The sequence below is a fragment of the Micropterus dolomieu genome, linkage group LG10 (genome assembly GCF_021292245.1).
Source record: "Micropterus dolomieu isolate WLL.071019.BEF.003 ecotype Adirondacks linkage group LG10, ASM2129224v1, whole genome shotgun sequence".
Classification (NCBI taxonomy): Eukaryota; Metazoa; Chordata; class Actinopteri; order Centrarchiformes; family Centrarchidae; genus Micropterus; species Micropterus dolomieu.
This window is the reverse complement of record NC_060159.1, coordinates 1198478-1213237: the sequence shown is the minus strand read 5'-3', so window position 1 is coordinate 1213237 and position 14760 is coordinate 1198478. Positions and strand designations below refer to the sequence as shown.

At 40.8% G+C, this 14760-nt stretch overlaps 1 protein-coding gene and 1 long non-coding RNA gene across 2 annotated transcripts in view; one reads left to right on the top strand and one right to left on the bottom strand.

The window, feature by feature from the left end:
• Nucleotides 1–12559, bottom strand: part of ube2j1 (ubiquitin-conjugating enzyme E2, J1) — a 36350-nt gene extending 23791 nt beyond the window's left edge. Inside the window, exons 1-4 of the mRNA XM_046060139.1 lie at nt 12218–12559; nt 5982–6055; nt 2487–2618; nt 1885–1969 (exon numbers count right to left, since the gene is read on the bottom strand). Of these exons, the coding sequence (XP_045916095.1) occupies nt 1885–1969; nt 2487–2618; nt 5982–6055; nt 12218–12248 (322 nt within the window). The 5' untranslated portion in view covers nt 12249–12559. The remainder of the gene's footprint in view (nt 1–1884; nt 1970–2486; nt 2619–5981; nt 6056–12217) is intronic.
• Nucleotides 11948–14760, top strand: part of LOC123977452 — an 8108-nt gene continuing 5295 nt past the window's right edge. The window contains exons 1-3 of the long non-coding RNA XR_006826676.1: nt 11948–12442; nt 12554–12660; nt 12985–13136. This is a non-coding gene — a long non-coding RNA (uncharacterized LOC123977452). The remainder of the gene's footprint in view (nt 12443–12553; nt 12661–12984; nt 13137–14760) is intronic.

Below are 14760 nucleotides of genomic sequence, written 5' to 3'. Positions count from 1 at the left end.
AGACACAACTTGCACCCAACCCAGCAGGGTGAGCCAAATCTCTAAGGAATATCGAGACATGTGACCTGCAGTATGTTGGTAAAAAGAGGTTTAGCGCAACTTTTGTCTTTGATTTAATTCTGTTATTGATTTAAACATTTTTTTGATTATGAGAGGGAACCAGTAGGGAAAAATGCTTTGAGGAAGATGCACTGTCTCCCACTGAGTTCCTTCTGATTGAAGTCCCATGCTGAGAAGTAACATGAAAGCAGAACTCAGCAAAAGGATGGATCATCAGTAGTGAACTAAAAAGAGTTCTTGGTAGGAATAAATTATAAGTTTTGACTCTGGAGGTAAGAAAATATGCCCTTTTTCCAACGAAGAGGCTCACCATTAGGTACTCAATAAATACTGTATAATTTGCACAACCAACACAAAGGATATAAGGTTAAATCTAGAAAATTTAGGACCCCAAAAATCATCTGCAAATCATACATGATTTGTATTGGTTTGGTGGTGCTTTTGGTTTTTACATATTTCAACATATCAACAGAATATGAAGATTCTCCATGTTTGCTTGTTCTCTTGGCAAATTCAGCATAATGCACATTTTCACCGCAACAAGTCATGTGGTACACACCACTGCTGCTCTCCTTTTAAGAGCAGAGTCACTTTTTAACTGAAAAATAATCTTCAGTCACTAATCATTTTCACTTCCATTTTGACCAATTTGTGATTGCTGTTAAGCTAAAGTTCCTGCACGAATGTTTCAAAATTAAAGACTGCTAGCACCTCAAATGCCATTATTCCTTCTGTTCCTTTTAAACGTTTTAGTGGCATCTAGTGGTGAGGGATTCGAATTGCAACCAGGGTCTCACATTGCATTCAGGTGTTCCTAGGATAGTTCCATTTCCCGACCTGTGAAGTCGCTCTTCCGACTTCAGTATGAGTTCATGTTCTTGGAATGTGGAATCAACATGGACTCTACTCCAAAGATCTGTTGGATTAGCATTATCAGAGCATATACAAAACTCGCAAACATCTAGTTCACTCTACATGGACAGCAAATTAACTGTTATAACAATATTACAAATAGCATGTTTGCAAAATATATATATGCAATACGTGATTTCTCAAGAATCAAAGTTTGGATTACTTCTTTACAGGTCTGGACGATTAATTGAAAAGTAATCCAAACCAAACATCAGAGCTTCTAATCGACGTAATTTTACCAAGTCAGTTATTTATAAATATTTTCCCAACAGTGTGTGTTTATGTACTTTCCCCTTGAAAACAAACTACTGCGTGTGTGGTCACGTGAAAAATTAACACCTGACTCCACACTGAACGAGACATTTTTTTGGGCGACCAAAATGCTACCATTAACTTTCATGAAATGAAAACAGACTGTGAAAGGGTCAAAGTTTTTAGACAAAAACACAGACAAGTTCACCACTAGTCAAATGTCCACAGTGCAGTGTGTTGCGAGTTGCCTCTATCCTACTGTAAGTAGTTTAATTTACCATTATTTATAATGGAACCGGACTTGCAACCAGTGGTTGCCCCCTGCTGGCATTGGCTTCACTTTTCAGACCTGGCGGTTGCTGCTTGTGTGGTAGATTATGCTGAATTCACCATGTGAGGCATGTGGTAAGCGTTCTGACACATATTGTTGGTGGTTAAGATCCCCACCACTCCACTTTAAAGTACTTAAAGTTTCTATGATAAAGCGCTATATAAATGTAATGCATTATTACCTCCAGATATTATTTGAGAACCTGTCATTATCTGAATACTGGCATTTATATAGTGAGTGATACCATTTTCCCACTCCACAAATCATTAATCACAAACTATTAATATTTTTCCAGACTAAACTCAAACTTTTTCTTTAAGTATACATACTGCTCCAAGAGGGCTGCCAGGTCTCTGGATGATGCCCAGAGATGCTCAGACAAATCTTCTTCCCAACTTCGAATCTTCCATTTGGCTAGAAGGAAAGGCAATAAAAACAAGGCTGAGGTAAGTATGTGGGGGGAGATAAATTAACAAACAGACAGATCTGAATGTTTGAATCAGCTGAGAGTGTAGAATGAGGAAACAGGAAGCTATTCTGCAAAAGTAAGAGTTTTCAAATAATTCCTGCAAACTGAAAAAGAAACATTATCAAACCAGGTCTGGACAATGAAAAGGTTTGTCACAACAAGTCAGAGTACTCTGGCTTTCATCAGTCTGTCATTAGTGCAATTGTCATACAGCTGTCTGAATATAATACGACAGTATCATATTCTCACAACACCAGTGCAGTTCCTTCTGACAGTATGATGACAGCCCAGGCTTTGATCTGACAACTGTCACTATGTGTGCTGCAAGAAGAAATGGCTGCGGGTTAAATGACATGCTGTCCATTTTCCACTCTTTGATCATCTGATTTGACAGCTTCCTGTTCCGCTTCAGCTGAAGAATAATTGGAAGCGATTGAGAGTTGGCCTTGGTCTGTGTCTTACTGTGAGGAGGATGATGCTGGGGGGCTTCATGGGGTACTCTGGGGGAAGCACGATCCTGCCGTGGTAAACTCCGCCATCAAAATCGGAATCTGGGGGCCCGCGTACAGAGAAGTGCCATTCAAAGAGGTTATCCTGCAGAAAGAGAAAATGCCACATTGAACACATAGTACAGATATGTCCATCAAGAAAGACCAAACCCTTTCATGTCTGTCTGATGTCACAGCACTGGCAGTGACATGTCTTGTGGAGCATTACCCCCACAGCTGTTTGTTGTGCCAATGGTGAGGAGTTATTTAATTTATATAATAGGGCAGTTTACAATTAAGAAAGTCAATCACAGAAAGCTACCTTTATATGTGTCATTTAAAATAGTACTTGTTTTTTATTACTGTACTATTTGTATGTATTGTATGTATTCTTGTCGTTAATTATAATATTTCATATTTATCAGAATACATTTTATTATCAGGTTTTCAGGTTTGCCTTGGTGTTTGGTATGTACAATAAAACACATAAGGAGGAAATAACAAGAAAGGCGAAACTGCAACAGTCAGGAACAGAGGGTGGGGAGTTTGACTGGGGTGGTACACTTGTCAAACTGACTTTTGTATGTTTGCCCCTTCGCTAAGCCACGCCCCCTTAGTTACAGTTTCTAAGTCCAACAAACTGTTGGACCTGTCGGACTTTTATCACAGTGCTGCCACCGTCCATTACTGCTCTCCCTGGAGAAATATTGTCTATTTGTTGGGAAAAAGCGACCTCAGAAAGAAGCAAACAGAAATTTTTGCATTGTGCATTTGAAGGTTGTATTCAGGCTGTCAAACTGACATGAAAAAACAATAAGCTAAAGCTAGAAGCTAAAGCCAAACATTACTGATCACAGAGTAAAAGTAAACCACCGCATCACCTGACGATTATGACGATACTAAGGATCAACACTGTTCCTGTACAGCTGGGTAGGTCTCTGTTCACTATTACAATCATTAAAAAGCAAAAACAGTAGGGCTACACAACATTACATTCAGTAGTAAGTTGGCAAGCGTTAGTTAACTAACATTACATTAGGAACAATACACAGCCTGTTTTAGGTTTTGGAAAGGGAATAAATCGTACTTCTCCTTTTCTGATGCACAGTTTCTTCCTCCAAATGCCTGCATTATTAAACGATTTAATACCCGCTGTCTTACGAGACATTCATCTGCGCGGCCCTCTAAAGTCTGCTGACATGCACTCCAGAACACCAATATGAACCTGACGGTGCTCTATGTATAATATCCAGGCAGAAATTTGGAGCAGTTTGTTTTTTTTACCTGCTGTCTGATGACCAATAATCAATAAAATTTCAATCACATGGCTTTTGTTCACAATTTCTGAACAGTTTGAGTTTTTCCTTTGTGAACCCAAACTAGACCAGTTGGAAAATTGAAACTATGTTTCATTCTCGCATTGGTTTGATTCAGGAACCGGACCTTTGGTGTAAACCCGCCCTTACACTACTCAGAAATGCTGTATGCATATTAGTGGGAAAAAAAGTTTTTACACAGTTTGAAATTGTTTTAAGCTTTTGCTATGGTTTTTAACACAGCAAATATATGTAAATGAATGCCATTAGGAGAGTGACAGTGCCTACTGGGATATACATCATGTTGATGGACATTCTGAGCCCAACTCAACAGCATCATTGATGGGTGCATGGACGTGCAGAAATATGCTTTTTTATACCTGTAAGCACACCCAAATGTGATGAGCAAGGTGAGAAGTGAAGCCGCTGGAGGACAGCAAAGATTTTCAGATTTTCAGTGAATGATGCTCTTTTATAGCGTCTAAACATTTTTGATAACAAAGCTAATGTTCATTGTATTGTCACTCCTACTATTATTTAGTTTGAGTTTTGGAACTACAGTTTCCATCATGCTTTGGATGTTGTAAACTAGAAGTGTAATGTTGGTATGATGTCAGTGATTTTTTTTGGTCAGCATTTCTTTGCATTTTGGCAAAAATACTACACTGTAACAATGGATGTACAGACAACAATCAGTGCAATACTAGAGGCTGCTATAACTGTAAGGACTAATTTGCAATGATTTTGGCAGGGTGTGTGTTGACTTGAATGAGGCCAAAAGGCCAAACCAAGGATCTAACATCCACTCGATGGACAACATCACAGCAACATACAATTTTCCCTTCACTCATCAGAAGGAATTTCAGGTTCGGTGTCTTACTCAAGGACACTTCGACTTGTAAAGAGTAGGGGTGGGATAAATAATCGATTCTTAGATGCATCGCGATGCGGACGTGGAAGATGGTGAATCGATTAACAAATGTCTAAAAATCGATTATTAAATATTAATTGATAACGTAATGTTGACGGAACACAAAAAGCGGACACATCCTAACATCTGCCCTGCTCTCTGTCCCCCACACCAGACTCTGGACTTTTGGGGACAGAGCCTTCAGCATCACAGCGCCCACCCTCTGGAGCTGATCCCCACAGAGATCCCAAATGCTCCCTGTCTGGACACTTTCACAAATCTACTAAAAACCCAGCTCTTTACCCAGGCATTCAATCCTGGATGACTTTTTGTTGTTCTGTCACTGTAACTGTCCCGTGAAAGGCGCTAAAAATATTTATTTATTTATGTAACGTTAGCTAAATTAGTAACGAAGTAATATTAATAATCGGCTGTATGTCAGTACTAACTAACCTACTAGTCAAGGGTTGCGAACATCTGGTACAGGTTTAGACTAAACTGGTGTACATCTCTGTCCTGTACACATACTGTACATCCTGATTATTATTTTTCAGTTTTCAGAGGAGTCTGACAGCTGGTTGTTAAGGGGACCATGGAGCTGAGGTTAAAGTAAATTAGGGATGCAGACTAGTCCTTTTAAGCTAATTAGGAGAGGTTTCTTTTGGATTTTAATGTGCAAATTAAATGCTTAGTAATTATCCAGAGATCCTGTCTAGAAAAAATAATGCATCAAGAAGCATCGATAATCGTTTTACAATCGAATCGCAGCCGTCTGAATCGTAATTGCATCGTGAGGTGCCCAGAGATTGCCACCCCTAGTAAAGAGTAGGACCTTGGGATCACATAATCCAGTTTATCGCCAACTGGCACCTTAGCTTCGCCACTGCTGACAGATTATTTAAATCACTTTAACTGGATGTGACATTTGACTAGCTTGGGGAATTGTTTAAGACCTGTCTGATCTTCTTCGTGTTTCTTGGCCCAGCTGCCTTTTATTTTGTGATGGAACAACATCCCACATCTAATTACTTGAATACTATGTTGTTATTACTGATTATTGAGAAATAGAACAAACTACAGAATAAATATTGGCTGTACATCTTCACCAAATACGCTCCGTTAGATTATACAGGATGGGAAAGGGTGTTGTCGTGGGGATCTTCAGCTAAAGTAATATACTACAAATACTGGGCTCTACTGTACACAGTCACTACAGTCCAGTAGTGTCCTGTGGTTAACTTACTTCCAGTGGCTGCGCATGGTAGTGCTCTGTGGGATCCCTCAGCTCAGCAGCCTCTTTCATGAGCCTCTTCACCGCTGGTTATTAAAAAGAAATAGACACAAAAAACTGAGGTTAGTGCATGCAGGGTAAAACAGTTCACATATTCATGATCGTTACATCCTACTACATCCTCAGTGTTTGTAGCAGTACACCACCATGACGTGTGTGGAACCCTACAATTCTACCCAAAAGTACAAGGTTGTAAAGTTATCCTGCTATATAGCAGACACTATACATTAATATAGAAGCAATAATAAAAAATGGTAAACAGAAACTATCATCAGTGGAGCAGTTCTGAGGATGAATTAGAGTTTAAGAGTCTGATAGGGGAAAAAGCTGCTCTGCAGTCTGGTGGTGCGGCAGCAGAAACTTCTATAACTCTTCCCAGAAGGCATCAGGGTGAACAGGCTGTGGCTGGGTGGGTACCAATGATCTTCTGAGATCATCTCCTGCTGCAGAGCCCTCATGTCCTGGGACATATGGATACATTTTTGACTGCAGCTGTTTTAGAAGCCAAAATTCCTGATTTCTCCATGCAAAGGAGTGTGCTGAGCTGTTCCCCTGGGTAACAGGACGTTAACACAGATGGACAGACAAGAGCATGCAGAGGGACAGGGCTCTGTCTGACTGCTGGGTTATAAAAATCTGAAACGATAATCCCCCATGAAATATTCACTAGTTACAGTTTTCTGTCTTTTATGATTAAAAATTATGAAATTATTAATTGATTGATAAAAAAAATTATTTCCAGATTAATCAAGTATGTTGGTTACTGTCCTAATAGTACAGATACGTCCACCCTCCCTCCATGTGTTTTAACAGGCCTTTGTTAGCATCCAGCCTTTATTTGAATGTGCTATTCCTCCTCCTCCTCCTAAAAATGATAATAACCCTCAAACAGTGATTGCCAAGCACTTTGCAGAATACAGATAGGATGAATCTACGCTATTAATGGTATCAGTACATCTGAAATAGAAAGTTGAAAGATTGTTTATTAAAGATAAGCAGATGATGACAGGAGAGGTCTTGATCCTGCTGCGAGCTACAAACACAGCTGAACTTGTAACTCTGGCTCGAGGCAGAAAAAAAAAAGTAAAGTTTTTTTTAAGGGGTCAATCTCTACCCCTGGCAGCATTTTGTAAGTTTATGTGCAGATGCAACATGCTCTCAGAATGAGGCACAGAAGAAACATCTGCTGGCATTAACCCTTGTCATGACCCAGCCTGCAACACACTCAGGCCTGCTGTGTTAATCTGAATACAAACAGAGGGATGGTTACACAAGTCCATCTGATGATGGTGGTGAAGATGATGATTGTGGGGGTGTTTAGGTCTGTGTACCATCCAATCATTCAACTATTCCATTCAATCTAGCAAAAGTTGTATTTCTGTTATTTTGTTAGTACTGTATCTCTGAAATCTGATAATATTCCACTTTTTCACTCTGTGTACTCCTGTGAGGTGCAGCACATGCTCACACTGAAGAGTCAGAAATCCACAAATGTGAAAAAATCACAATCAGAAATTACATTTGTTTTTCTATTTTATTTGTTCATCCCCTTCAGAATGAACACTACTTTCCTTTTTGATGCCCACAAAAAACTAAATTCTGACCGGTTTTTCCTTTTTCGTTTGCCAGAATGAATAGAATCCTTGCATAATTGGATCATACACAGACCTCTTTACTCACTGCAGTGGCAGCAACGGACACAAAGATGCTTCTTGATGTAATGCTGACTACCACGCTGCAGCTACATCAATCAAATAACAGTAGGTGAGTCCTCACAGTTAGGGCACATTAGAGTCCCTCTAGGGCAAAGCCTAGGGTTAAATATCCCATCATTCTTTAACACAAGGTCAAGAGTGACAACAACAAGTGCTTATATCACAGTCACAGCCTCGTGTTAAAGTGCTCATTGCACATTCAAAAGGTACTATTGAGCTAGATCAATTTGCTTGCTTTTGCTGTCTTATGGGCTGGCACTAGAGCTCCAGCTATCAGACACCAGCCCACTGCGGGAGGTAACAGGATGCGGCTGAAAATTGGAAAGTAATTGTGATAAGGAAAGCAGAACTAAGAGGTATTCATGGTGGCAAAATTGGTTTGGAATCCAATCGAGTGTGGACTGCTAGGGTGTCGAGCTGGAAATGGAGACTGTGAGGAAGACGAACAGCAGCAGTGGGGATGGGTGGGAGGGCAAATAACAGGCATAAAAACGAGACGAGCAGAGAGGATGTGGAGGCTGCAGGGGGGAGTGAAGCAGTGGAGCAAAGAAATGGCCTGACACCATGCGGCTTTCATGACACGTGTTCTGTATGATTCTGCCGGAGGACAGACACTCTCCAGTGAAGATGTGAACCAACCACAGTAATCCCACACTGGACACACAAGGACCATGTGAAAAACTGATTCTGTGTAAGACACAATCTCCATGCTAGAGTATCTTGCCCCAAACCTGATCAGAACACCCCTGGTTTAGGCCGTTTTGAATTGCACACACATTTCAGATGACTATATCCCAGGATGATGAAACTCTCCAGTTTTATAACTTGAAAGGAGCCATGTTTTCTGCCTTCTGTCTAAAATGCAAAACTCTCTCATTTGCCAGCTGACTAGCTGTTCAGTTCACTGAAAGACAACTACAAAACAGAAGAGACATGAGCCGCGATACATTTCTACCATAAATAAAATAACAAAGAAATAACATGCTTGGGGAATGTTACTGCTCCAACATAATGGCCTGTGCATTTAATGTTGTAGGTTTGATTCCAGCTTCTGTCATCTCTGCTGTCACTACACATATAAATACATAAATCGACCTTCATCGGTGATAGTCAGTTGAATTTTCTGAAAATGTTAAGCTTCAACTGAAACCCAAAATATGATGAAGCTGTTTGCCCATGTGCCATTGCACATAAGAGCCAACAAATTAAATAACAGACAGGAAGGTCAACTGTGCAGTCATCTGTCAACAGCTCAACACGCAGCTGCAGCGCTCCACACTGTGCACGCCATCCGTCACGAGCAGCAACATAACATTTCAAAATCACCAATGCTGAGTCAGCTGTAGGCAGGCCGCTTACTTGTCAAAAAGACTAACCCACAAGTGTAAGGTCGCAAGTGTGATCCATGCAAGTGCGATCAGCCTATGAGTCCATCAGCTGCTGTTTCCACTTTTCCAGCTCAACTTAGAGTCAGCAGAACAGTGATCACCAAGGATGTCAGCGGATCCTGAAAGATGTTGCCTACATTCTGTTTAGGCTGTATGGTATCGACAGAATCATAAAACCCGATGGTAAATTTCAACAATAATATTTGGATGTATCCACTAACCCCAGTCATATTAATACTCACATTCCTTGATAACTCATCATAACTATTGATAAAGTAATGATTGTAGGTGATTTTAATATTCACGCTGATAATGATAGCCATAGTACTGCGTTATTAGATTGGCTTCTGTCACAGTATATATAAACCCACTAACTTTTTTAACCACACCTTCAACTTGTTCTGGCATTGAAATTGAACATTTGATAGTTTTTTCCAATTGCTGGACCACAAGCCATCGGGCAGTAACTCCTACACTAGATGTCTATCTGATAGTGCTGTAGCTAAATTTAAGGAAGTGATTCCAATAGGGTTGGGGCGATGTCTACACTGAAACATCAGGATGGACGATGTCATCGGGTGCACGCACGCGCAGGGGTCTTATGCGCAGTCGTCTTATGTGCATGTGTTCTCGTGCAGACTTCACTCAGTAAAAAAAATTGGTAGACTATTGGTAGAAAATGGGGCAGATGGGGGGAGAGAGACAGAGAGGTGGGGCAAGCCGGGTGTTTACCTGAGGTGTAGGTGTGTGTGAGTGTGGGGAGAAGAGAATTCCGAGGCAGGTGCAAAGCATACTTAAAAACACTAAACATTTGAGATTGGTTTTGCTGGGGGGGTTACGATCACGATGCCGGCTCAACGTCATGATGTCTGTCACCCATCGACGATGGACGATGGCATCGTCTATCGGCCCAACCCTAGATTCCAACAGCATTTAATTCAGTTATCTATCTCAATAAAACACAGGACTCTTATGCTGACTTCAGTCCCTTTCAAATTGATCATCTTGTTTATAGTGCAGCAGGAGTGCTCGCTGTGAATGACACTCGATTTTGTTGTCCCTCTAAAAAGAAGATAATAAAACAGGGAAGGGTTAGCTCCATGGTCTAACCACAAACCTCATAAATTAAAGCAAACATTGGGGAAACTTGAAAGAAAATGGTGTTACAACTCTCTGGAAGGATCTCTTAGAATCTGGCAAGATAGTCTTAAAACTTATAGGAAGGCCCTCCGTAATGCCAGAGCAGCGTACTACTCGTCATTAATAGAGGAAAATAGGAACAACCCCAGGTTTCTTTTCAGCACTGTAGCCAGGCTGACAGAGAGTCACAGCTCTATTGAGCCAAGTATTCCCATAGCTCTCAGTAGTTACGACTTCATGAGCTTCTTTAATGATAAAATTCTAACTATTAGAAACAAAATCCTCCATCACTTCCTGCCCTCTACCCGTACCAATTTATCTTTAAACTAAGGTAGCTCAGGTACCCATCGATCTTCTCCAACTAAATTATGATAACTTCTTCATCTAAACCATCAACCTGCCACTTAGACCCCATCCCGACTAGGCTGCTTAAAGAAGCTTTACCCTTAAGCCTAGTTCACACTGCACGATTTTTAGCCCAATTTGCCACTCGGCGAGTTCGACGACCATCAGGCTGTGATCGAGAGTAAACCACAACGACTTCAAGACTCCTGTCACAAGAGGGCAAGTTGTGTAGTGTGAACGGCACGGCCATCGGCCGACGCTGAAAGTCATGTAGTCTGCACAAGCCTTTAGTCAGCACCTCTTTACTAGACGTGATTAATCTGTCATTAGTAACAGGCTATGTACCACAGTACTTTAAAGTAGCTTTAATTAAACCTTTTCTTATAAAGCCCACTCTTGATCCAGGGGTTTTAGCCAACTATAGACCTATATCTAACCTTCCATTTCTCTCTAAGATCCTGGAGAAAGCAGTTGCTAAACAGCTGTGTGACTTTCTACAGAGCAATAGTTTATTTGTGGATTTTCAGTCAGGATTTAGAGCTCATCATAGCACAGAGACAGCACTGGTGAAAATTACTAATTACTAACAAAGCACTTAGAATTACCTTGTTGTTGAAATGTGCTATACAAATAAACTTGCCTTGCCTTGAAAATTACTAATGACCTTCTGACTGCATCAAACAAAGGACTTGTCTCTTTACTTATCTTAACTAAGGTGGTTAAATTCCAATTTATCAGCTCAGTCTGTACATGTTAACGTTGAATCCTACATGCACGCCAAAGTTACGGAGTTACACAAGGTTCTGTTCTTGGACCAATTTTATTCACCTCAAATATGCTTCCTTTAGGCAATATTGATACACTACATACATTTACATTGTTATGCAAATGATACCCAATTGCTAAAATAGATATTGTTTAATCACCATATAAACGCTCCAAATGTCCACACCCTGAAAGGGCACTGCACTAGAAGAAACTGTTTTCAAACGATTTGAAGCTATTGCAACCACCTTTGATGGACATGTGTGGCCTAGATGATGTCGGAATGACCAAATGCTGTGCTATTTGTTCAATAGGTGGGGCTGTAGCAGCAGCATCTAACTATAAAGAAGTCTCTGGCAGTCTTTCTGTATGGCTGTCCTAAGCAGCATATGTCTAGGACCGTTCATCCAGTTTCACACCTGGTGGTCGCATTGGTGCGGACTTGAGGGACTGTGAGGTCGATCGGATGAGCGCTTCTTGACAACACTGCAAGCAGCACTTCCGGGGGCCAAACAACCAGCCCACTCCGAACGTTCGTGTTTTTGGCCTGAATACTGAACAGTGCAAAAACTCCCTCAGTACGGTCTCCACATGAGGTTCACAACTTAAATAAGCCCAGAGAACACACACTAAGAAATTGTATCCAACGTTACTTAATAATCGGCTCATGTCAGTGTAACTTAGAGATTTTATTTTGACGACGTTTGTTAACAATTATTGTATGTTAATCAAGAAATGTCAACAGCGAACTGGTGGTTTTCAGCTGTCAGTCATGTTAGCATACTCACAGACAGCTGCGGAACACCAGAACAACTACATTTGAAAGCGAGCTTACCTGGACTCTTCAGGTTATATTTATTCTCCATACTGACAGACGTTGATCACTCTGGTGACGAAGTGTTGTTAAATTCTTGTTGCTAACTCGCTAGCTAGCTTCAAGCTACCTATTAAACGTTAGCTTCACGTAGCAGCCCGGCTAGCTTAACGTTACTTCGGTCCTAAAGTAAGTTATGAGCAGGACAGCTGAAACCGTAGGTCGTCCAGTATACCCGGAGATTCGGTATGTATCTAAGATGGAATATATTTGAATCCAGCCGTCACAAGAACATGAAGTTGTGTGTCAAGTTATTCTGTTTCGGTTTTGAAACTGTTGATGTGGAAACGTAAACAGGAAGTGACTGTTCTTCCTCTGGGGATATCTGAGGCAGCGCAGGCGCATTACCGCAAGAAACTTCAATCGGGATAACTTGACACGTCAGTTCATCTATGGATGCAAAGGTATGACCATAATCAACGAAATACCTAATTGTGAAATGTATCACTCCTGAATACTTAATGTTGAAACTGAATTTATAGCACTGAAATATTTTATTTTGAAAACCCTTTATGTGGTCTGACACTGAAATTTTTAGATACGTTTGTGCTATATTCTACACACAGTTATACTCATACACCATATTTTTGTCTATTAAAACCTTATATTACTTAACCCCAAGGGAAGCTGGTACATAACCAGATATTGTCAGGTGAAGAGTGGAAAAAGTTCCACTTCACATATTTTGAGTCAAATTGCAGGCACTTGTTCTGCTTCTGACTTTGCAGAGACATGACATCTCCCAGGATGTTTTTAAACCGCTTCACCATGAGACACCGATGACACCTTTCTGCACTACTGTCAACGACACCAGATTTAAAGCACTCATGATTTCTCTCAGTTGGTCTATTTTCCTCTTCCTGCCACCAAATGTTCAAAGGTGAGTATAGCATCTGTCTTTCTCACTTCCTTTTGGCCCATGACAGTTATTCAAATGCTGAAATGTCAAGCATATGTCAGTTTCAGGGATGAAGCATTTACACAGAAATCTGGTACTGACAGAGCAGGTTTATGGAAATTTCAGAGTTTTACAGATTCTTAGAGTGCTTTATGGAGGATAATAGAAGTAAATTTGATATTTAATCTGTTAATGACTGTGCTCTGCAAGTGTTAATGAAGTTTGAACAAAGTTATTAAAATCCAAAGGTTTCTATGAAGTGCTATTCTACAAGATTCCACCAGGCAGGACCAAAATGTTGTTAAATGGACAGACAGACTAGTTCTATGTAGAAAGTGTTGCATGTTGCTTGAATGACACACAATGTGACTTAAGTTAATGTAGGTAAGCATAGAGAATTGTTTTGACCCAGTGTCCAATAGAATCTTGACACTGGGTATAGAGGGGTGAACAATAACCTTATTTGGACAGTTAGTGAACCTCTGTAAGTCTGCGAAGGATAATATCCCCAGACAGGAAGTATCCTTCAGATTGGTTGTGCTACTACATTGTATCCAGGCTATGGAAGTAGGAATGTTACGTAGTTAGGTCTGTGAGTGTGGAAAAAAGAGAAGTGAACGGAAAGGGAGCAGATTCAAAAACTACAATAAGGTGGAGAATGGAGTAGAATTAAAATGGTGAAGTAAGAAATAGGCTACCAGAAATAGATCCCCCCCCCCCCCCCCCCCCCCCCCCCCCCCCCCCCCCCGACTAGGCTTTAGCCCACTTTGTAGAAAATACAGATATATTTCTTTTATCAGAATTCAGCCTAAAAATCCCGGGATATGATGTTTGGTCCATATCGCCCAGCCCTAATTGCTAGCCTTCTTAAATTTCCCAGGAGACCCAAGTGTTTCCATTGCCCTCTCCTGGCTTCCTCCTGAAGTCACAGTTCTTCCCATTTCCCTCCATTTATGATATGTTCACAATGTTTTGTCCTTGGCCACTGCCACAACCTGTACAGTGAGCATAGGCCATACAACAACTCTCTCTCTCTCTGTTTCCACCCAGACAACAATGGAGCTACACCAAATGTTGTTTTCAAGTATGCACATGATGCAGAAGATAACTCATGCTGTGCAAAAATAAAGCCAAAATATCCCGGATAAGGGTGCTGTCATGACATGTGGTTAGTCGAGCAGAAAGACTAGAGGCAGGGAAAAGACGGAGGAAAGTAAAACTCCCCAAATCTTATAGTTAATCCAACTTGTTTTTATGGGCTCATTCTTATGTTTCATGCATCATATTCTCTGTGGGGAATATCTGTCTGTGGCTCTGCCAGCGTGTAAGCATGAACTCAAACTGCTTCTCATAGTCTGTGGTAATGAGTTAAAACTGTGCAACACTGCTTTAAAAATGATGGTATCTGATTTCGACACGTGTGGGCCATATGATCATCTGACAGTAGATTAACCTCTATTGAAGAGAGAGGGGGAAAGGCTTTATGTAATGTCATGATGTTGGCTCTCCATCAAGAGCAGCAATCTTCCACCTACCAAATCGTGTGTGTGTGTGTGTGTATGTGTGTATGTGTGTGTGTGTGTGGGGGGGGGGGGGGGGGTAAATC